Genomic DNA, 24,447 nt, shown 5'->3' with positions numbered 1-24,447 from the left:
AATGTTTCACTCTTAATGTATACTATAGTGTAAAGTTTTATCTCTAAGCTGACGTTTAGTCACTTCACAAATTAAATTAGAATGTCGTAATTAGAATGCTGAATCTTTATGATTAATGACGCAAGCTATTATTTTATATAATAATTGTGATAGTTGATTAATTTAACCCATTCTATTATTGCATATTCCATATTTCAGATTCCGTAATGATTAGAAATGTATTAGTAATCTTTCTGTTTGTGAATTATCAGTTTTCTAACCATTCCAACCATGTGTTTTCTCTTTCCATGAATGTGAACATGAACTAGTTGGTGAGTATCAAATCAATTCCACTTCATGGCCTCCAGTGTGTTTCAGTTTTACTTCAGTTTTCACCATACACACAGAAAAATAATGGTTCTTAAATGGTTCTTTAAAAAACCTTGGTTTAAAAGGCTCTCTCTGGAATCACTCTGAAGAACCAGTTGCGGTTCCAGTTGGCAGCTTTATTTTTCAGTGTGTAGCAGAATACAAACTGAAGGAGTCTTAACCAATTAAACCCTCTATACTTAGTGAAACAGACCTGAGTTAACTCTGTACTTGGACCACTGTTTCCCTCTACACCTAATCTTTGTTAAAAATTGCCGATCTACAAGCTCCCAACGTGTCACACCGTTGTGAGCTTGTAGATCGGCAATTTTTTCACATTTTGTGTGACATTGTAGTATAATGAAGCAAGGCATTCAAGGTTACACATTCTATTATTGCATATTCCATATTTCAGGTTGCCTAATAATTAGAAAATTATTAGTAATCTTTCCGTTTGTGAATTATCAGTTTTCTAACCAATCCAACCATGTGTTTTCTCTTTTCATAAATGATGAATGTGAACGTGAACTAGTATCAAATCAATTCTACTTCATGGCCTCCAGTGTGTTTTCAGTTTTACTTCAAGTTTTCACCATACACACAGAAATATAATGGTTCTTTGAAAAAACCTTGGTGTAAAAGGTTATACCAAGCTCACAACACGTTACACCGTTGTGAGCTTGTAGATCGGTTATTTTTGCACATGTTGTGTGACATTGTAGTATGATGAAGTAAGGCATTTACAAAAACACAAAACAAAACATAAAAAGGTTAAAATACGGAGATACGGTTTCTTTCCGACAGCAACGATATGTACTGTATGTATAATTATGTGATCATGTTTATCTCTTCATGTATAATTTACACTGCGCTTTCAAATAATGACTATAAGTGTTTACTGTAGTCTACGCCTTCATAATTTTCCATATAATCACTTTCTGATCAAATGATCAGTTATCTAACCATTCCAACCATGTGTTTTCTCTTTTCATGAATGTGAATGTGAACGTGAACTAGCCCGTGAGTATCAAATCAATTCTTCTTCATGGCCTCCAGTGTGTTTTCAGTTTTACTTCAAGTTTTCACCATACACACACAGAACAATAATGGTTCTTAAATGGTTCTTTAAAAAATCACACCCTGTGTGAAGTGGGCGGTGTCTTGCTAGCTAATCACAATACTGAATGGAGTCAACCAATCATGTACAAAAGATAAATACATTTATTGAAACACTCTTTATGATGGACGAAACCATAACTTGAAAACAAAATTCAAGTTATGGTTTCTTATATAGGGCTATGCACATGTGTCATGTGACACTGGCCAATCACAGTCCTGAATAGATTGTGATTGGCCAATCACGGTGCAGGATAATTGTACAAATTTCCAAACCTCACTTATAGGGGCGGTTTCACAGCGCAGGATATTTGTACATTTTTCCAAACCTCACTTATAGGGGCGGTTTCACCGCCCAAAAACCTTGGTGTAAAAGGTTATACCAAGCTGTACTGTACTGTATGATTATGTGATCATGTTTATCTCTTCATGTATAAATTACACTGTGCTTTCATATAATGACTGTAAGTGTTTACTGTAATCTAAGTCTTCATAATTTTCCATATAATCACTTTCTGATAGCTTATTGGTCTTTCTGATTTGATTTGAGGCATTTTGATCATAAACATAATGATCACAGTGTGATTTGGCTCTAGTTACACCTGATGATGACTTCATTGATGACAAGTCATCCAATCATATTAGGAGGATGAATTAAAGCTGCATTCTGTAACTTTCATGTCTTACCCGAGAATTGAACCCAGGTCCATCGTGCAAGTGCTGACATTTTTACCACAGAGCTAATAGAGCATGCCTTCTTACAGAGGAGAGACATTTTATTTTGACCTTCAGGCAGTACCACTTGTCTACCAGTAGGTCAGACCTTACCATTTCTCAACAAAAGAGCAGGGAGACCAAATACAACCACCACCATTTTGGTTTTAACCACCAGTTATATTACATTAACATACTCTACCATACAGATTGGTAAAAAAAACAACAACATTTTATTCACAAGAAAGTTACATAGTGTAGCTTACAGGTCTACATGGCAGAACATAGATCCAGCTCAGAATGTAACCATGTATCCTATAATAATGTGATCATGTTAATCTCTCATGTATGTTTGAATGACACTGTGCTATAGGATCTTCCAGACCAAGTTAAATGGTAGTTAGGCTCACAAATTATCATCAAATGATCAGTTATCTAACCATTCCAACCATGTGTTTTCTCTTTTCATGAATGTGAATGTGAACGTGAACTAGTATGTGAGTATCAAATCAATTCTTCTTCATGGCCTCCAGTGTGTTTTCAGTTTTACTTCAAGTTTTCACCATACACACAGAACAATAATGGTTCTTAAATGGTTCTAAAAGGTTATACCAAGCTCACAACACGTTACACCGTTGTGAGCTTGTAGATCAGTTATTTTTGCACACTTTGCGTGACATTGTAGTATGAGCATTTACAAAAACACAAAACAAAACAAAACATAAAAAATGAAATACAGAGATAAGGTTTCTGGCCGACAGCAACGATATGTACTGTATATATAATTATGTGATCATGTTTATCTCTTCATGTATAAATTACACTGTAATAATAATATAATGGCTATAAGTGTTTACTGTGATCTATTATGGTAATCCCATATGGTTTCAAGGTGGGCTAAACCATATGGACCCCATGTCGGCAATTTCAGCGGGATCCACTTGAGTCCCAACTGGGATGCCCTTGTGGGATATACGTGTGTTCTACCTGGACCTTAGGTGGGCCCCACCTAGGCAATTCTATGTGGGGCCGAGGTGGGCCCTAACTGGGATGCCCATGCGGGCTTTAAGTGGGTTCTACCTGGGCCCTAGGTGTACCCCAACCAACCAGAGTGCAGTGGCCATCGCTCCAAAATCGAAATCATTATTTTCCATATAATCACTTTCTGTAAATAAATATATATGGTGAAAATAGCAGATCTACAAGCTCACAATGAGCTTGTAGATCTGCTATTTTCAAAAAGATTTTAAATAGTGAAATAATATTTGGAATATACCCACGTTCACATACATATATAGACATATACATACATATACATATACATATACATATACATATACATATACATATACATATACATATACATATACGTATACATATACGTATACATATATATACACACACATATACTGTATATATATACTGTATATATATATATCAATATTATTTCACTATTTATTTTCAAGATCTTTTTGAAAATAGCAGATCTACACGCTCACTGTGAGCTTGTAGATCGGCTATTTTCAAATAGCCAATGTACTGTATAGGTTTAAAGTGCTAATGTAGCCTAGTCGCCTCTTTGGGGCTTGTTTTCATAGAACTGGCTGCTTATTTCTCTCACAACATCTGGCAACGACACACACGTTTTGCCGTTTCCTCCGTTTACGGAGAGTGTTGTCAAAGATTTCCACTCTGGAAGGTGGTTTCACTTAGTTGCGGATTCATTCAAGCCCCGAAAACGCTGTTCCTGTCTAAACAGGCACATCTGATATTTTATTTTGCCGTTTTCGTGTAAAGGCCGGGCCTTAAATTGTCCTGCAAGAGAGAGATCAGCAGTCACAGGCGTGATCAGATATCACAATAGCCTTCTATGAAGTCGGTTGTTATCCAACAGAGAAAGTCTATGCAAGACATTTTTGGCCCCAACGATCCCTTCCAACATTTTGAATAACATTGCAGAGGTACATGCTGCTGTACCTTTGGCGTAACAGTTGGTAACTTCTGTCTGGACAGTGGCTCTCTCTGAATGTTTGTGCAGATCAGATGCCTGATTTATCATGTGTGCATTGATTACCTCACTGCACAACAGGTGTGTAGTTACACCTAGCTAGCTCTGAGTCCAATTAGTTTGACTCAGGCCAGGTATGACTGTCAGCCATATGTTATGTTAATCACTCATGTATGTTTGAATGACACTGTGCTATAGGATCTTCCAGACCCAGTTAAATGGTAGTTAGGCTCACAAATGATCATCAAATGATCAGTTTTCTAACCATTCCAACCATGTGTTTTCTCTTTTCATGAATGTGAATGTGAACGTGAACTAGCACGTGAGTATCAAATCAAGTTTTCACCATACACACAGAACAATAATGGTTCTTAAATGGTTCTTTAAAAAAACCTTGGTGTAAAAGGTTATACCAAGCTCACAACGCGTTACACCTTTGTGAGCTTGTAGCTCGGTTATATTTGCACATTTTGCGTGACATTGTAGTATGAGCATTAACAAAAACACAAAACAAAACATAAAAAAATGAAATACAGAGATAAGGTTTCTGGCCGACAGCAACGATATGTACTGTATATTTAATTATGTGATCATGTTTATCTCTTCATGTATAAATTACACTGTGCCTTCATATAATGGCTATAAGTGTTTACTGTAATCTAAGTCTTCATTATTTTCCATATAATCACTTTCTGTAAATAAATATATATGGTGAAAATAGCAGATCTACAAGCTCACAGTGAGCTTGTAGATCTGCTATTTTCAAAAAGATCTTGAAAAGAAATAGTGAAATAATATGTGTAGCCTAGTCGCCTCTTTGGGGCTTGTTTTCATAGAACTGGCTGCTTATTTCTCTCACAACATCTGGCAACGACACACGTTTTGCCGTTTCCTCCGTTTACATTTGGAGAGTGTTCATATATATATATATATATATATATATATATATATATATATATATATATATATATATATATATATATATATGTGTGTGTGTGTGTGTGTGTGTGTGTGTGTGTGTGTGTGTGTGTGTGTGTGTGTATATATATATATATATATATATATATATATATATATATATATATATATATTTTTTTTTTTTTTTTTTTCTTTTTTTACATATATATTCTACATATATAAATATATTTACACATAGGACATAAAACCTCCCACTGCTTCTCTCTTTTATTTTCTGCAGAAAATAGAGTGACATCATTATACACAAATCAGTATTTCAGCTTATATTACTTACACTAAGTTTATACAAAGTCTGTATTTATCATATGTGTTCAGATTATTTGAATCTGCATGCCTTGTTCTTCTTCATGTACATGTATTCAAGACTGAAGTTGATTTAATGCCAAATGTATTATTATTATATAAACATGATGATAAAACACTTTGAAATCCCTTCATGTAGCTGTAACTAAAGCTGAAGCTAAAGCTTATCTCAGCAATGAGACAGAAGAGCAGAAGGATAGAAGAAATCATTCAGCTCATGTACTTGGTAAGTAGGATAACAAACAGACTCAACGAAAACTATAAATTACACTTTATTATAATGTGCATTTATCAATTTAAACAGTCACAATTATGATCACACACACACACACACACACACACACACACACACACACACACACACACACACACACACACACACACACACACACACACACACACACACACACACACACACACGTATTACTATACTTGTGAGAACAATTAAGGTTTTAGGATAGTGATTTTACCAATGCCATTTTTTGTTGCCATTTTTAACCCCAAAGCTGAAAATAAAAGCTCACGAAGTGTCACGCTGCGACACGTCATGAGCTTGTGGATCTGATATTTTCAGTGCACGACACCGGCGTGTGATTAAGTTTAAATCCCTAAATTTAACATAATCCTAACGTTAAACCCAACCGATTTTTTTTCCTAATTGGCGAAGGAAAACTGTAAAGCCACAGCCACGCATGCAAGATGTTGCACATGAACTCTGCAGCCGCACTGAGGCGCTCCAACACAAACACTCTGACATTAAGCTTCACACAACAAACATCAGCACCACACACAACATTCACCACACTAACGTTCATTGTTGACAAAGTGATTGCACAGCCGCCTCAGGCATGACAACCACATTAGCGTTAGCTACATGCTAACGTTGAAAATGCGTTAGCGTTAGCCGCATGCTAAAGGCTCATGTTAAGCACCCTTGGGAAGTAAGCAGTGAAATACAACGATCGCTATCACAGTAGTGGACATAAACATGCGTTACATTAGTAGGAGGCTGCAGTGACCTCAAAGTGTTGACAATATGAATGACAGTGCGATTTATTAGAGACATGACGGTGATTGTGCTATCCAGCTGGGCTCGGTGCGTCCGACTGTAATGGCAGCAGCGAGCTATGTGAGGCAGTACTTGATGATGGTGCTGTCTGGAGACTGGCCTAAGCATGACACGACCAATGACAGTTAGCGCTTAGGTTGTTGCTAAGATACGGTGTATGGCACAAAGCGTCTCTGCCCCATAGCTTGTAGATCTCGCACACATGATTGGCGTAGCCTGCGTTGCCAGGTCTGCCTTTTGTATAAGCATTTTTGGGCGTATTTGGGCGCGCTTTTGGGGCTCGTTTGCATAGACCACGGCAGCGCTTGTTTCTCGCCCGTTCCACGGATGTGGCAGGGAAGGTGTTAGGTTGCGCTCATAGAGGTATAATATAACTAGAGGGCGGATTGCCCCGCCCCCAGCTATCATTTCAATGAATGTGCTCAGTGGCGTTTTGAAGCACCCGGAAACCTGCCGGAAGTAGAATTATTGGTTCGATTTTGTATCCCCATAGAGTTATGAGCATGCGCACTAGTGCCCTTTTTGCGTTCTACGGCAGCCCGTGTGTCAAGGATTGAACGCGAGATATTTATTAAATACACTCGAGATGCATATTTATATGTAAATGCATATGTATGTATGTATAATATGTTTACATATTTATATGTATAAATATAAATATCTCTCAGTATGTTTTGCGCGTGCATGTATTTCTCCCCGCCTGCAGTTCCAGCTTTGGCCACTGGGGTGGCAGCTTCAATGTTTCTCAGCAACTCTGGGGGCTTGGTTGCGCTGCGCTGTGGGGTAGTTGGGGTTGCTCGTGCGCGCCCATCCAGGCAGGCGCATGGGCAGTTCTGCCAATGCAACTTTGTCCCTGTAACCTAACTGTAACCTACCGAGGCACACCATGTCGCGCATGCGCCTTATTCCCAATTGTATAATAAGATGCCTAGTCTAAAAAAAAAATCTAACCATAAAACAATCATTTCTCTTGTGAGGACCTGGAAAATGGTCCTCACAATGTCCATTTATCAAATTATACTATACTTGTGGGAAGTTTGGCGCTCACAAGTAGAGTAATACAAGTACACACACACACACACACACACACACACACACACACACACACACACACACACACACACACACACACACACACACACACACACACACACACACACACACACACACACACACACACACACACACACACACACACACACACACGTTAAAATGGCTGCGGTTAATCTAAACGTGTATGTGTTCTATATGTTCTATAAAGCGACACAACAGGAAATGACCCACGATATGACCCAGGATCAGAGACAGCTGTTCCTGGATATGACCCGGGATCAGCAGGTCCTACTGACGGAAAAACACCAAGAATTAGATAGAAGTAATACACGACTGACAGAAAAAGACAACCAACTGAAGGAAAGAAGTAAAGAACTAACTGAAAAAGAACAAGAACTGAAGAACAGTAATATAAGATTGACAGATAAAGAACAAGAATTGTATAGAAGTAATAAACAACTGACAAAAAAGGACAACCAACTGTTGGAAAGAAGTAAACAACTAACTGAAAAAGAACAAGAACTGAAGAACAGTAATAAAAGACTGACAGAAAAAGAACAAGAATTGGATAGAAGTAATAAACTACTGACAGAAAAGGACAACCATCTGGAGGAAAGTAATAAACTACTGACAGACAAAGACAACCATCTGGAGGAAAGTAATAAACTACTGACAGAAAAAGAACAAGAATTGGATAGAAGTAATACACTACTGACAGAAAAAGACAACCAACTGAAGAAAAGTAATGAACTACTGACAGAAACAGACAGTCAACTGAAGAAAAGTAATGAACTACTGACAGAAAAAGACCAAGAATTGGATAGAAGTAATACACTACTGACAGACAAAGACAACCAACTGAAGGACTGTAAACAACAACTGACAGAAAAAGAAAAAGAATTGGACAGAAGTAATACACTACTGACAGAAAAAGACAACCATCTGGTGGAAAGTAATAAACTACTGACAGAAACAGACAGTAAACTGAAGAAAAGTAATGAACAACTGACAGAAAAAGTTCAAGAACTGAAGAACAGTATTAAACTACTGACAGAAAGAGAACAAGAATTGGATAGAAGTAATACACTACTGACAGACAAAGACAACCAACTGTTGGAAAGAAGTAAACAACTAACTGAAAAAGAACAAGAACTGACGAACAGTAATAAAAGACTGACAGAAAAAGACCAAGAATTGGATAGAAGTAATAAACTACTGACGGAAAAAGACAACCATCTGGAGGAAAGTAATAAACTACTGACAGACAGAGACAACCATCTGGAGGAAAGTAATAAACTACTGACAGAAAAAGAACAAGAATTGGATAGAAGTAATACACTACTGACAGACAAAGACAACCAACTGTTGGAAAGAAGTAAACAACTAACTGAAAAAGAACAAGAACGGAAGAACAGTAATAAAAGATTGACAGAAAAAGAACAAGAATTGGATACAAGTAATAAACTACTGACAGACAAAGACAACCAACTGAAGGACTGTAAACAACTGCTGACAGAAAAAGAACAAGAATCGGACAGAAGTAATACACTACTGACAGACAAAGAGAACCAACTGTTGGAAAGAAGTAAACAACTAACTGAAAAAGAACAAGAACTGAAGAACAGTAATAAAAGATTGACAGAAAAAGAACAAGAATTGGATACAAGTAATAAACTACTGACGGAAAAAGACAACCATCTGGAGGAAAGTAATAAACTACTGACAGAAACAGACAGTCAACTGAAGAAAAGTAATGAACTACTGACAGAAAAAGTTCAAGAACTGAAGAAAAGTAATAAACTACTGACAGAAACAGACAGTCAACTGAAGAAAAGTAGTAAACTACTAGCAGAAAAAGACAACCAACAGGAGGAAAGTATTAAACTACTGACAGAAAAAGACCAACAATTGAATCAGAAAGATGAAGAGCTGAAGATGAGGAAAAAGGAATGGGATGATGTCATCACTGAAAACAAACAGCTTGGTGAGAATGGGATTATTAAAAAAAGCTAATCTCTCTAGATTATCTTTTCAGTGGTTCATCAAAACATAAATACTGCATATCTTCAACCTGTCATTGCAGCTCAGCAGATCTGTCATATGAAGACTGAATTTGAGAAACTGAGGACTGAATCAGACAAAAAGACTGGTCAGTAATCTGAAATATATTTCCTTTATGTGTGTTGTCTAATTAGTAAATTGATAATTAGTTGTCTTGTTTTATAGAGAGTGGGTATACCTCTACAGCAGGCCCCAAGATACCAATCAGGAGATGGAGCATCAACATTCCTCCAGAAAGTTAGTAATCAAAAGTACAAAAGTACTGTAATGTACAGTACATTCCGGGGCATTTAATAGCCCAGTAACACCTTTATTTTCTCTACAATAAAATCACTGTTTATGTTGTGTTGCAGAGGATGGAGAGAACACTCTTCCACTGAGGAGGACACGCAGTATGATGTTTCCTCCAGACAGTGAGTCCATGTTACTCTTTCATTTTGTGATCATGATGTTAATCATAGATGAAAGGAAGCCTGATGGGCGAACTCCAAAAACACTACCGACAAGCAAGGACGTCCTTGTTGGTCGGGAGTGTGCTTGGAGTTTGTCTTCTTTGACATCTTTGTATGGTTATCCATCCATGGAAATCCACCTGAAACTAAGACTAATGTCAGACTGAAAAGTTCCTATGCCTAGCAGTAGGGGGAGCAAGAGAGTAAGGGAAGAAAGGAGAGAGAGGAAAGGGAGAAGGAGAAAATGTTGTTGTTGTTGTACTGAGTTTACCGGTTGTACTGTACACGTTGAATGAAGACATAAAAAGCTGATATTCTAAAGAGACTCCTCATTCTTTATATAGCACCCCAAGTGTTATACTTATTGATAATACTTATTAATACTAATTGACTACGTCTATATGAACGACAGTTTACCTCATGTTGCTTTGTAATGCACTTAGTATTACTGTACACACAAAAGGCTTCCTGGATGGAATTTACTGAGGACTACAATAATCAAAGTGATTGGTTGCATTGCATCCTAAAGGAGAGACAAACATAGCTGTCCAATGAGTTATATTATGCTTCTAATATAGACTTTTGTGTCATTGTTACGACCCGGCCTAGGGGTCACCAGGTTTAACATAAAATATAGGTAGACTCCCTCCTTTCCAGTCCTCAAACGCAGCCAGCCAACAACGGTTTAAAATCCAAAAGACAGGGATTTATTATAGAATTGACAAACATGGAGAAACTACCTCAGGGAGGGCCCTATACACTCCTAATCAAAAGAAAATCCTATGCTTACCTATATTATAAAAAAAATGAACAGACCAGTAACTGAAAAAGACAGGCCACCCGCCCCTACAGTACCAAGGCTGCACACTAGCCCATGTTAAGACAAATCTAAAATGCTGACAAACACTGATGGTGTGGTTGAAGCTGGCTATGAGGAAAACGGAGCCAAAGACCATATTCACACGGCGGCCATGTTTCTATGAAGTCAATGAAAGTAGCCACCCCGGGTGGCGGCACTTTCAATGTTAAATTCCAATATGGCCGCCGTGTGAATATGGTCTATAGGAGACAGACATCTTAATAGTCTACAGCTTGGTCACAAGAGCCAATCACCAGCAGGGTCCACCAGACCCATAGTAGTCCAGGGGCCAAGCCAGATTTTGGTACCACCTACGGTGACCGTAAAGTTTTTGTATTTTTGTCTTTCTTCATGTCTCTAGTTTATATTTTGGTATGATAATATCACTACCTACCATGTGATGTATGTGACTCATTTATATGACTTCTAGACTATACTTTTTGGAAAGCAAAGGTCTTATAAACAGTTGGCCCTAAGGTGATTTTACCGGCCTCATTTTTTTACGTGATTTAACCCATGTCCAGGAGCATTAGGATTTACTGTAGGTACTCTATATGGACCATTTTACCATAATATTTTTAAACTTTATTTTTTACTTTACTTTCATTATTGGCTACATACTGTAGCTAAATCTCTTTCCCTCTCTTTGGTTTCCAGTCCAACTGGACAGTTTTATCGATATCTGTGACTGTTCTTTTGCAGTGGGAGGAGAGACCACAGATGAAGACTCCACTCTACCAATGAGGAAGAGAGAAAGCATGGAATTGCTCCCTCCAAATAGTGAGTCTATGATGTTTTTTCAAATAAAGTTCGGGGAACATATTATGTGCATATTATTTTATGAACATTGTTAAATGATACAATCAAATATTTTCAATGTGTTTAACATTTTGTTCGCAACCATATTAAAGCGTCTTATTGAAGGTTTAAACATATTCAATACAGAAAGAAAAATAGATAAACTTGATGTATGGAGTTAAGTGAGTGGAATTTGTCTGCAGATGTGCCGTTTTTGTCCCCATTTTCTCTCCCAATTTGGTCATTGCCAATTCTCCATGTGCATTGTTTTCCACATTGCTGGCAACTCCCCCGCTGTTGGTCTAGGGGTATAGACTGCCATAATCTCTCAAGACAGATTCTGCCGAATTTGAAAAAAGTTTAAAAAAATATATATATATATATATATATATATATATATATATATATATATATGTGTTTTAGCGGACTGGGTTCCCAGATTGAGACTACCATGGTGTCTCCTCCAATACACATGGTCACCAGTCACTTCTTTACACCAGACAGGAAGGGGTTTTAAGGGTTGAGCGTAACATGCAGAGGTTCTTGCTATAACTTCAGATTTGTCTGGGGCACCTAAATCATCTGTGATATCATATAGTCGTTGCATATAGTTACTGAATACTGTGTTATATCTGGTACAGTTTTATAATTTCTTCCATTGTTTTGTGTTTCAGTGGCAGCAGACAGCATTTTGGACTCACCAGTGTCTCCCACTGCATCTGAGCTGAGACTGGTGCTATTGGGGAGGACTGTAGCTGTGAGGAACGCAGTAGGAAACACCATCTTGGGCAGGGAGGTGTTTGGTGCTGAGGCCAGCTCCTCTGAACTGAGTAGGAGGAGAGAGGGTGACGTCTGTGGGAGACGGTTGGTGCTGGTGGACGCTCCAGACTTCTCTGGACGCTCACTGGAGGACACAAGGCAGGATGTGGGGCTGTGTGTACGTCTGTCCGCACCGGGTCCCCATGCTTTCCTCCTGGTCATACCAGCAGAGCCCTCTGAAGGAGAGGTGAGAGGGATGATGGAGAAGATGCAGGAGGCATTTGGAGAGAGCTGCTGGGAACACAGTGTGGTCATCATTATCCACGTTGACAGTATGAAAAAGAAGAGTGTTGAGGAGTTTCTCCAAGCAGACAGTCAGGAACACCAGCAGCTTGTAGAGAAATGTGGGAACAGATGCCACATCCTCCACATTACGGACAGCAGCAATGCTGGTCAGGTTTCACAGCTGCTGGAGAAGATAGAGAGCATGGTTGCACGAAACACAGAGAGCTTCTACAGCACTCAGACCTACCAGGAGGCAGAGGCCCAGGTCAGAGAGATGGAGAGAAAGATTCAGAGGGACATGGAGGAGAGGAGACACATGGAGGAGCAGGAGATGAGGGAGAGGTTTGAGACGGAGCTTAATGACTCTCTGAGGAAGATAGAGGGATCCATCCAAGATCACGAGGGAGACATCAGGAAGATCGACCATCGAACGAGTGAACTAGAGAGACAAATGAAGGAGGAGAGGGACGAAGAGAAGAAAAGAGATCTGGAAGGAGAGTTGAGGAGAGAGTCTGAGAGAAGAGAGGAGATGGAGAGAAAGCTGGAGAGGTTTAGAGCAAAGAGAGAGAATGAGAGGAGAGAGAGGGAAGAGAGACACACACAGGACATAGAGGAGATGAGAGAGACCTACGAAGCAGAGGCCAGAGTGGAAGCAGAGAGAAACCTGATGAAGGTTCTCCTGCCTGGAATCCAGAACATCATGATCTCAAACACAAAGATGCAGAGAGAGTTGAAGAGACAAGTGGAGGATAAGAACAGAGAGATGACAACACTGAGACAAAGACTAAAGGAGAGCGACAGCCGTTATTTAGTGCTGGAGGAGTTGTATCAAGACTCACTGGACAAACGCCTGAAGATACTGAGGAAACTGCCATCAGGAAGTGAAGGGGAGTACTTGTGAGGGGGGAAGAAAGGAGAGCAGAAGCAGGGTTCATTAGATTTTAATTTTAGCTGCTGTACAGAACACTCAGCCTATGTCAGTTTGGGAGAGCAAAAATATGTTTTAAATTTGAAACTGTATTGTCTTTTAACTAAAACATTATGGTCCACCTACTGCATGGTAACAGACATTGAGATCCATTGTTAGCTTACCAATATGTTTGTAAATTAACTGTGGTGGTATGAGTAGATACGATATCTACTTGGTAACTTGAGTATATATAATTTATGTGCAACATTTCTGAATGTTAATATAGTACATGTAATATTTGGTCATATTTTGTTTGTAAGAGTCTTACAAGACATACACCTTTAATATGATGGTGTTAATCCCGGTAGTTAATTCTATAGGAGGTTAGTTCTCATATGCAAAGCTAAACTGCTTTATCTTTTGTTGCTAAATGTCTAATTAAGGAATAGCGTCTATTCATTCAGTTTAAACAGTCTGTAAATATTGCCTGTAAATAGTTTTAATAGTTTCTTCTAATTCATGTTATGGTGATGATGATTAAACTTCATCTTTCATATTAAACCCTCTTTCCTAACTAGTGTTACTTTATGTTCAGTCATATCAATCAATCGATTGTGTTCCAGCTCAGTTCAATGGAAATAACGTATCATACTTTAAGTTCCCATTTATAGGTATCACAATGAAAAATACCATAATCTTTTTCATACATTTGTCAATGTTAATGTTATATTGATTGAAACCTTTATTTATTCTCGAAAAGAGCATTGAGGTTTACCCTCATTTGCAATGCTGACGAGATTACATACACAAAAATCAACAATTAAGGCACATACATGTATAAAACACAGAAACAACAAAATAAACCATAATAGAACATTTGTAAGTTAAAAACAATTACATGTTGAGGTAGGGAGATTTAAGGTGATTAAATTGTCCATAGGATATTATCAATAGATCTTAGTGTTTTGCCAATTCAATTATTTAGGGGCCCATTTCCAATATCCTGATGGCCCACCAGTGAGTCCCGGCCCACAAGTTTGGAATCGCTGTCCTATAAGATTCCTTTCAGACACTGTACACCACTATATCCTTACCAGGGCTGACCGACAGTATTAATTATGATCCTCTCTTCTGTCCTCTCCTCTGGAGTCTTCCAGACATGAAGATTGAGAAGAACCAGGGTCATCTTAAACCTGGACTATAACCCCCACAGGGGAGAAACAGGACAAAGTCTTGTAGTAGCCAATTTGCATTTTGCACTAATACAGCCTTTTGAAGTTTTGAATATGTATGTCATAACATTTTGTACATTTCCAATACATCTACATGAATGACAGTTTGCATCATGCTGCATTGTATTACACTTTACTATGCATTACTGTACACACAAAAGGCTTTCTGGATGGAATTTAGCGAGGACTAAATATACAGGTGTGTTGGTTGCAGTGCATCCTAAAGGAGAGCCAAACATGGTTGTCCAAAGAGTTATATTATGCTTCTAACATAGACTTTTGTGTGATCGTTAGGACCCGGCCTAGGGGTCACCAGGTGTTGCATAAAATATAGACTCCCTCCTTTCCAGTCCTCAAACACAGCCAACCAACACCAGTTTAAAATCCAAAAGACAGGGATTTATTATAGAATTGACAAACATAGAGAAACTACCCCAGGGAGGGCCCTAAACACCTAATCAAAATAAAATCCTACGCTTACCTATATTATAAAGTAAAATAAAAGTACAAGATCTTACCCAACTATAACGAAAGAAAAACATGAACAAAACAGACAGGCCCACAGCCCCTACAGTACCAAGGCTGCACACTAACCCATGTTAACACAAATCTAAAATGCTGACATACACTGACGGTGAGGTTGGAGGCTGGCTAAGAGGAAAGCAGAGGAATGGAACACTGACAGCTTTATAGTCTACAACAGCTTGGTCACAGGAGCCAATCACCAGCAGGTCCACCTAGTAGCCAACCACTCACATTCAGACACCACTCAGTCACCACTCACACCAGCTGGTAGTCAATCAGCCACTCATCAGCACTACTCAATCACGCACCAATGAGGGGAGTAAGACATGCACAGGGCAACACCCAGTGGCGTAGCGTAGTAACGGCGGGCAATGATGATGGCTATTTAAATTCAGTAGCCTGCATCAGGGAACACTGAACGGGAACGTAACCTTCCTCACACAAACTTGCTCTGGTCCATAGCGTTAGGAGTTATGTTAACGCTATGGACCAGAGCTAGGTGTCCTCCATCTTCCTCCGTCCATCACTGCAGGGTTCCCTGGGGTCTCTGGCAGATGCTCCTCAGACGGTTGGTGCACCTGGATGTGTACCAGCTCCTCTGGTAGCCGTCTCCTGGGGACAGACGGCCACACATCTCCTTGTTTCTTTCTTCATCTGGGACATGGTACCAAAACCTGTAAGGACAAAGGAGAATGCTGAACGATGTCTATAGTCCGGCGATTCCCAACCTGTTGATTGATCATTAAAATAAACATGCACTGAAAATGCACACGGCCCACCCAACTGACCACTTAACACGGCAGCCATTTGGCTGCCGTGTTAACCCATTGATACCTGGAACGCATCTGTGTCACTTTAGATGTCTTTGGCTATTCAAAAATAGCAGATATACAAGCTCATAGCGCGGCACCGAGTGCCGCGCTATGAACTTGTAGATCTGCTATTTTTGAAAAATCGAGGAAAAAAAAATTGGGTTTTTCTTTCAAAAAATGTTTAGGATTTAGAAGACATTTCTAGAATCTTCTCAGGTCTTAATGGGTTAAATGGTCAGGTGGGTGGGCCGCGGACGCTTTTGAGATTTTCAAGTGGGCCCTGATCCAGAAAAGGAACCGGGGAACCGCTGCCCTATATTATACAATCTAGGGGCCACCCTGCATGTAAAGGGTTTCCATCAGTGATCTTAACGTTCAGCTTGCAGTTCTGGTCTCACTGTGGGCTCTTGTCTATGGGGGTGGAGTCGGCCCAGTGCCAGGTCCCATCAGCAACGCTGCTCCTCAGGCCCAGCCAGTAGGAATCTCCCTGGCTCAGGCTCTGGGCCTGTTTCCACAGGAACACCTGAGAGCAAACAACAAAAACACTATGCTCAAATACCAACCGATGATGATGATGATGATGCAAGAGTGCAGACACCAATAGCATCAGGGTCTTGAGCTCTGCAGTGTAGCTTCGCTGTCACACCGCAGTGTGTCTACGTAGGTGGTGGTGTGTCTCTTTCCCTTCCTAGCTGAGCCTTGACAACCGCAGAGTCAGTTTGCTCGCCACCAGTTCCGGGTGCCTGACACAGTGTCCAGCCAGGCTCATCCTTCTCTCTCTGACCTCTGTCTGGCCTTGTCAATAATCACTTTCAACCTGGAGTCGCTATTTTGTACATGGCATTATCGGCAAATATTTCCAAAATAGTGAAAAGAGGCAGATCAGAAGAGTTCTGAGCTTATTGATTGGCTATTTATTTTGCTATTTTTGCATGGCATCATTGTATGACAAAGTACAGGGCTTAAGTGTATTAAGTCAGTGTCACATGAAAGTCAGAGCAGGGGAAAAAACAGCAATAAATATAGGTGTGATGCAGTTTCATGGTGTGTGTGTGCCAGGGTCTGGGGCACAATGAAAATGAATAGAGATAATAGATAATAGAACTACCTGAAATGTGTGTGCTTTCTATGACACAGATTAAATGTCTTTGGAAGTTGCTAAAAACACAAGGAAGGGAAGTCTATCACACAAATTAAACCACTTTGTCAAAACACAGATGAAAATTAAAACACTTTTACAAGTAAGAGATTGAGATAATAGCGACAAAAAGCCTCTCCTACCTTTAAAGGAGATGGAGAGAGAGCAGCAGAGAGAAACAACAATATACTGTAGATAAACACAGAGAGGGAGACAGAGAATGAGTGTGTGTGTGTGTGTGTGTGTGTGTGTGTGTGTGTGTGTGTGTGTGTGTGTGTGTGTGTGTGTGTGTGTGTGTGTGTGTGTGTGTGTGTGTGTCTGTGTGTGTGTGTGTGTGTGTGTGTGTGAGAGAGAGAGAGAGAGAGAGAGAGAGAGAGAGAGAGAGAGAGAGAGAGAGAGAGAGAGAGAGAGAGAGAGAGAGAGAGAAGCAGAGAGAAACAACAATATACAGTAGTTAGACACAGAGAGGGGGAGAGGGAGAATGAAAGAGAGAGAGAATGAGAGAGAGTGACAGAGACAGCTGAGCAGAGAGAGAAAGAGAGAGAGAGAGCAATGAGAGATAATTCACCTGCTCCTCCTGTGTTCTGATCATGACTAAAGTGCCCCCTAGTGTCATACAGTGGTATTGACTGCTGATCCAGTCAGCTCTGTCCTTGCTGAGCAGATAGCACCTCTCACCTAGAGACTGCCATCCTTCAGGGCAAGGCTCACACTTACGCTCTGGGAAGAAAATAATAATAATAATAATAATAATAATAATAATAATAAGGGTAATAATAATAATAATACTAATAATAATACTAATAATAATAACAACAACAATAACAATATTAATAATAATAGTAGTTTGGCAGAATAATACATATTCTGTTCAACAGAAATGTTTGAAACAAACTTGAGCAGATTGCATGCTAATGTGAAGCACTTGCCCAGTTTGAATAAAATGACCTTCTTTCCGCTGACATGGAACTTGCTTTGTAAGCCTGAGATTTGTGTTCTTAAAATGTTCACATTTTTATTTCCACAAAATTTTCTTTTTTAATAGCCAATGTATTTAGAGAATACTTTGAGAACCACTGATATCCATTGGTGATATTGCAGATGTATACATGCATGCATTGGAGATAGATTTATATTTATTGACAGAATATTCAGTCAGACACAGTGCAGATGTCTAGTGTCAGATTGTCAGTGTATTTACCCACCCTTGCTGGTAGTGTTGGTGACAGGACAGTAGAGGTTGAGGGAAGGGTACTTGGAGAACAGCAGCTGGTAGGCCTGCTGCACAGAGTCCAGTCTGTGTGTCAGCTCTGTCAGTCTGGACTGCTGCAAGCTAGACTGAGACTGGAACATCAAGGTGACACTCACTACTGCAGTGCACGCACGTGCACGCACACGTACACGGAAGACAGACAGACAGACAAATAGAAAGGAGGTCAAAAACAACAACCAAAAACAGAGATCATTCAGATATCGTACTCTACAACTTCCTGATTGTGAATTTGACTGTAAGTGTAAAGATTGACCATCCTGGATGGAACTGAGTCAGAGTGTAAACTCCACACGGGCAGGACAAGGTACAACACCTCCACAGTATGGTTGAAATGTAATGTTTTGTGCACTGAACAGTGGGCAGTCAACAGTGCACTGAGAGGTAGAAAATAGACTATAGCCTATATGAACATTTTGCTCACAGCCCTGCAGTAAGATGACATAGACCTACTGTATGGTTGGTGGCAATCTAGTAGTACAGTACACACTATAGAGAGTATGTAGGAGACATGAAGTACAGTACTCACTATAGAGGGTCTGTAGGAGTGTGACCAGAGTCAACAGAAAGCAGAGCAGGGAGAAGTAATAAGCCAGCTGCCTGTGACACCAGCCTGAAAATGGAAACAGACAGGAAGAGTACAAACTATCATCATAAAGCAATGCAATAAACAGTGGTCAAGGCCTCAGGAGTCGAACTATTCAGTGAAATCATATGATGTAGTGTTTGGCTGGAAAGAGGACCTGCAATAAAGCTGTTTGATTATGACATATTTTTTCCATTCCTGCTGACCCAGAGAGATGTCTTTCATTCTAGCCACTGAATGCACTTCACTTCATGATAGAGTATAAACAGACTTGCTTTTCAATTATGGTGACAATTAAAATTGAATTTGTATAATATCAGATCTATATTGAAAATAGAGACCAGACTTGTTGGAAGCTGGCTGTTGTTTTGGCTCCATAGCGGCATCCATCAGGTTCTAGAAAAGTTTAGATTCCATTAGAAACAAAACATATCCTCATACATGTTACCAAATGATACTAGCAATACTGTTAGGAGATGCAGTCTCTACTCACACAGTTAGCTGTTCTATATGGTCTCTGTAGGGCAGAGGACAGCATTAAACATAAAGTCTGTTCAGTATGAAGCAATTATTCCATTTAAAGCTCTTCCAGCAAGGTGGTTTCAAGTGAAACACCTGTTACACCTCAGGTTTAATGCTGTGAAGTCTGCCAGTAGAGGTACAGTAGGACAATGTCTATTTCATCTGAATATTATGAGTGATACTGTACTGTAGTTCTGCTGTAGCTTCATGCAAAGCAGCTCTATGTCTGATAAGCATGAAGTGCAGAGTAGTTTTACACCAGATGAAGGCCTCCACTACATATTGTGATTATGTTGTTCATCACATCTCATGCTGAACACAGTTTTAAAATGTCACCAGAACAGCACACTGACTGGATCAAAGAGAACCAAAGTTGCTGGTGTTGAGCAGGACAACACAATGCAGCTCCATGGACTTAAACAAAAAATCGTTGCTGTCGGGCAGAAACCTCTTATCTCCATATTTTAACTTTTTTCTTGAATGAATGCCCTAGCCTAGTTCAATATATGAGAGTGTCACACAAAAGTAGTGAAAATAGCATATCTACAAGCTCACGCCTCGCAATGCGTTGTAGATCTGCTATTTTCACTACTTTAATATGTTTGTAAAACAACGCTTTTGGACGTTTCCACCCGAGAGCAACGAAATGCTCTCAATGAAATGTCGACACATGCACAGGGGTCAGTCAATGTTAATCTTCTGTCTTGTAGCTTATGATGCTTAATGTTACTCTTGTGTTATATTTGCTGCTCAGTAAAATACTTGCCACTAATAAATCATAGGTACAATGTTACTGCTATCAGTTATTGTTTATTAGCTTGGTGCTAGTTCTGCTATTTCTGCATATCAGACTGATGACTGGGTGTAACGTAACGCATATTTTTTTTACTAATTTTCTTTTATCCCACGATTTTGTAACCCTTTTTTCACCCGGTGCCAATTTTCGAAGTGATCCTGGGCGCTACACTCCCCCCACCAGCTAACACATTTATTTAAAACATTTTGTCATTATGCCAATTAATTTCTCCCCACACACATTTCTGTGTTGTCCCTGCTGTTGTATCCTACTGATTCACAGTGAGGAGCCCCCACCGGGAGGACGTAGAGCCTTCATGCTACTCCTCCCGCCCAACACTCCCTGCTGACAGGTGCCGCCCCAGCCCATAGGAGTACATGCAATGACAATTATCAGCCTCCCCGCCCGGCTTCCCTCTCCCGAACACGGGGCAATTGTGTTTGCATGTGTTCGCATAAACGTCCGACAAAGCCGGTTGCACCACAGCGGATTCTAACCCACAACCTCCGTGGTGGTGGGCAGGGACTTTACCACTGCGCCACCCAAGCGCCCTTGATATGTGACGTTTCATATCACAACACAGTAACAGCCATGTTTGGCTAGAATAGTTTGCTGGAACTATTTACCTGTAACGTGTTGTTGGAATAAATGATCAAACGCAAGGATTGGAGTGGACCTGGATTATTGTGCGTGTGTGTCATTACAGTGTCTCACTCTCATGTTTAGCTCCTCGCAGCTTTTTGAACAGCCTAGATACAGCAGCAATAGTTATTATAAAGTACCCATACTGTACATGGCTATTAGTTCTCCAGGAGGTATACATATTGTCTTCTATGATATTAAGCTTAATTAATAGAATAGAATTAATAATAATAGAATTAACAGACAGGAAGAGTACAAACTATCATCGTAAACCAATGCAATAAACAGTGGTGTCCTCATCTCAACCCAACACTACAGGAGTTTGTCATTCTAGCCACTGAATGCACTTCACTTCATGATATTATGAACATACTTGCTTTTCAATTATGGTGACAATTAAAATGTTTCTAAAATGCTGAATTGAAAATAGAGACCAGGTTTGTTGGATGCTGGCTGTTGTTTTGGCTCCATAGTGGCATCCATCAGGTTCTAGAAAAGTTTACATTTCATTAGAAACAATACATTTACTGTAACTCATACATGAGTTACTAGCACTACTTTTAGGAGATGGAGTCTCTACTCACATAGTTAGCTGTTCTATATGGTCTCTGTAGGGCAGAGGACAGCATTAAACATAAAGTCTGTTCAGTATGAAGCAATGATTCCATTTAAAGCTCTTCCATCAAGGTGGGTTCTGTCAAGGCAAGTGAAACACCTGTTACACTTCAGGTTTGATGCTGTGAAGTCTGCCAGTAGAGGTACAGTAGGACAATGTCTATTTCATCTGAATATTATGAGTGATACTGTAGTGTAGTTCTGCTGTAGCTTCATGCAAAGCAGCTCTATGTCTGATAAGCATGAAGTGCAGAGTAGTTTTAGACCAGATGAAGGCCTCCACTACATATTGTGATTCTGTTGTTCATCACATCTCATGCTGAACACAGTTTTAAAATGTCAACAGAACAGCACACTGACTGGATCAAAGTTGCTGGTGTTGAGCAGGACAACACAATGCAGCTCCATGGACTTAAACAAGAAATGCTCTCCATGCAATGACACATGCAAAGGTCAGCCAATGTTCATCTTCTGTCTTGTAGCATATGAAGCGTTAATGTTACTCTATATGCTATGTTTGCTGCTCAGTAAAATACTTGCCACTAATAAATCACAGGCACAGTGTTACTGCTATCAGTAATTTTTTATTAGCTTGGTGTTTGTCTTGCTGCTATTTCTGCATATCAGACTGATGACTGGGTGTTAGGCTTAGTCCTGCTTTACCACTGTTCTGCTCCAGTTGTGACTTAAGGACAGTGGCAGCGGGTTAGTAATAGTTATTCTAAAGAAGCCATACAGTAGATTGTTATCAGTTCTCCAGGAGGCATTGTCTATGACATTACGCTTAATTAATTATTAATAGCAGAGTTGTGATCAAGGAACTGTTATGCAAGCCATGGTCTAAGATAAAACCACACCCTGTCCACACATTCATTAACTGTGCATGAATTTTAAAAACATTGTTTGAGGAAGGCAGAGGGATACAATGAGCGATACAATACCACTTATTAAAGATGGTATTATTATTCACCATATGAAGTATTTCCATAACTATTAGCTTCATGTACAACCAAGCATACTGTATGCTATGAGGATATCTACTGGCAAAGTGTGTTATTATATCCAGAACAATTAGCCAATGCTGCTGTAGAATGAGACTTAATGTCTCTAATAAGCTAAATCTCTGCTACTCTATAAATTGCAGCACTAAAGAATGCAGCTTTTTTTTTTAACTACCGGACACAACAAAGTAACAACATGTTTATAATAATGGACAGGTCATCATGTCAGTTCCTGTAGTCCAGACTGCATTGCCACTAAGCATTGAATGACAAAAGAAGAGTGAAGTCAGGGTCATTGGCAGTTATTCTAGACCCTGTTGAAAATACTAGGCCTATCACCTTTTACTGCTCTACGATATGACTCAGAGTGGAGCAGTGGACTTAAACCATCAGTCACTTTGTAACTTGACTACTTGGAAGTTAATGATTAACTACAGATAAGAATCTAACATTAATACTCTCACTTGTGTTCACGCTGGTTAGTTGTATAGGAGTCAGTAATGTGTGAGGATTTGTATGAATTTGCTTTTCAAGTCTAAAGCATATGCCAAGCAGTGAAAGGTAAGAGATTATCTTAAAGATTTTCAACCTTTAATAATGAAGAAATCTGGCAGCAGAACCACTGTAGGTTTCAGGGTTTGTGAGCAGGAAACAGCGGTCGGTACGAACTGTTGGTTACTTGTTGTGACCAAGTGCAAAGAAAGTAATCTCCATTCTCATGAAGAACATTGCAGCTCACAAATCACAAACTATTTACAGATAAATGTGATGAATGTTATGTGTGGTAATTTGGATATTTTTCTTCTATACAGGAGACATGGCAGAGGCCAGAGGTCATGGTAGGTCACAACATAGTTTTTTTTAATTATTGCCAGATAGATGAACCATCATCAACTGATATGGGGAGGAGGGAGATAATGTGGTTCACATTTCAAGCAATAATACATAAACATTATCATTCACAGACAGACCAGTCAGACCTTTGCTTAAATTTACTTCACTATATCTTTACTGTAGTGTTTTCACCACTGACAGTAAAAAATTTTTTTTTAAAGAAGTCATCTACAGTAGCATGAATTTGAGTGAGAAATCCTCTATATTACGAGTGAGATTTTAGTGCTGAGTATTAATACTTTGTGTAGTCTGATGGAAACAAAACTCGAAAAGAGTTACTTTCTCTTAGGGCGGATTCAGACTATGGTCCCGGGTGCGCACCCTGGACCACTTGGCAGAGTGTGATTGTTGCCTACCGTTCCCCGAAACGGATCGCTGTACCGTACCCGGGACCGCCTGGGGAGGTAGTCTCGGATCCGGATCATACGTACTCGAGTACGGAACGCTGCAATGTGAATCCGTACCAAAAGAAGGAAGTGGACTGCTAATCATATATCATTTATATATTTTTATAATGACACATTATTTTACCTCTGTTATATCTTCTCATAGTTCTACTTGAATGTTTACAAGAAATAATAATCCGGCTAGTGTTTGAGTTGCGCAAGCCGTGAAAAAACATGTGTAGTGAGTGCTGCTGCTAAGACAAATATAGCAAGGATTAGTCTGTGACGTCACTGCTAAAATACCAAGGATGCGTC

General features: G+C 39.5%; 2 protein-coding genes across 2 annotated transcripts; one reads left to right on the top strand and one right to left on the bottom strand.

Moving 5' to 3' along the window:
• Positions 1-9,595: 9,595 nt before the first annotated feature.
• LOC308095468 (GTPase IMAP family member 9-like) lies at positions 9,596-14,917 on the top strand (the record flags this gene model as incomplete). Its single annotated transcript, XM_080442526.1, has 7 exons — positions 9,596-9,738; positions 9,816-9,887; positions 10,004-10,063; positions 11,664-11,741; positions 12,434-13,068; positions 13,180-13,352; positions 14,863-14,917. Exons 1-7 carry the CDS (start codon positions 9,690-9,692, stop codon positions 14,915-14,917), a joined length of 1,122 nt encoding a protein of 373 aa, XP_080298652.1. The 5' UTR covers positions 9,596-9,689.
• A 1,076-nt stretch (positions 14,918-15,993) lies between these two features.
• On the bottom strand, positions 15,994-19,858 carry LOC308095467 (C-type lectin domain family 6 member A-like; the record flags this gene model as incomplete). Its single annotated transcript, XM_080442525.1, has 7 exons — positions 19,770-19,858; positions 19,618-19,672; positions 19,220-19,303; positions 18,626-18,790; positions 17,989-18,140; positions 16,681-16,805; positions 15,994-16,144 (listed from the first exon to the last, which is right to left on the bottom strand). The coding sequence occupies exons 1-7, from the start codon at positions 19,812-19,814 to the stop codon at positions 15,994-15,996; spliced, it is 777 nt and encodes a 258-aa protein (XP_080298651.1). The 5' UTR covers positions 19,815-19,858.
• Positions 19,859-24,447: the final 4,589 nt, after the last annotated feature.

Source organism: Gymnoscopelus braueri (assembly GCF_963280865.1).
Source record: "Gymnoscopelus braueri genome assembly, chromosome: 11".
Lineage (NCBI taxonomy): Eukaryota > Metazoa > Chordata > Actinopteri > Myctophiformes > Myctophidae > Gymnoscopelus > Gymnoscopelus braueri.
This window is presented reverse-complemented; position numbering and strand designations above follow the sequence as displayed.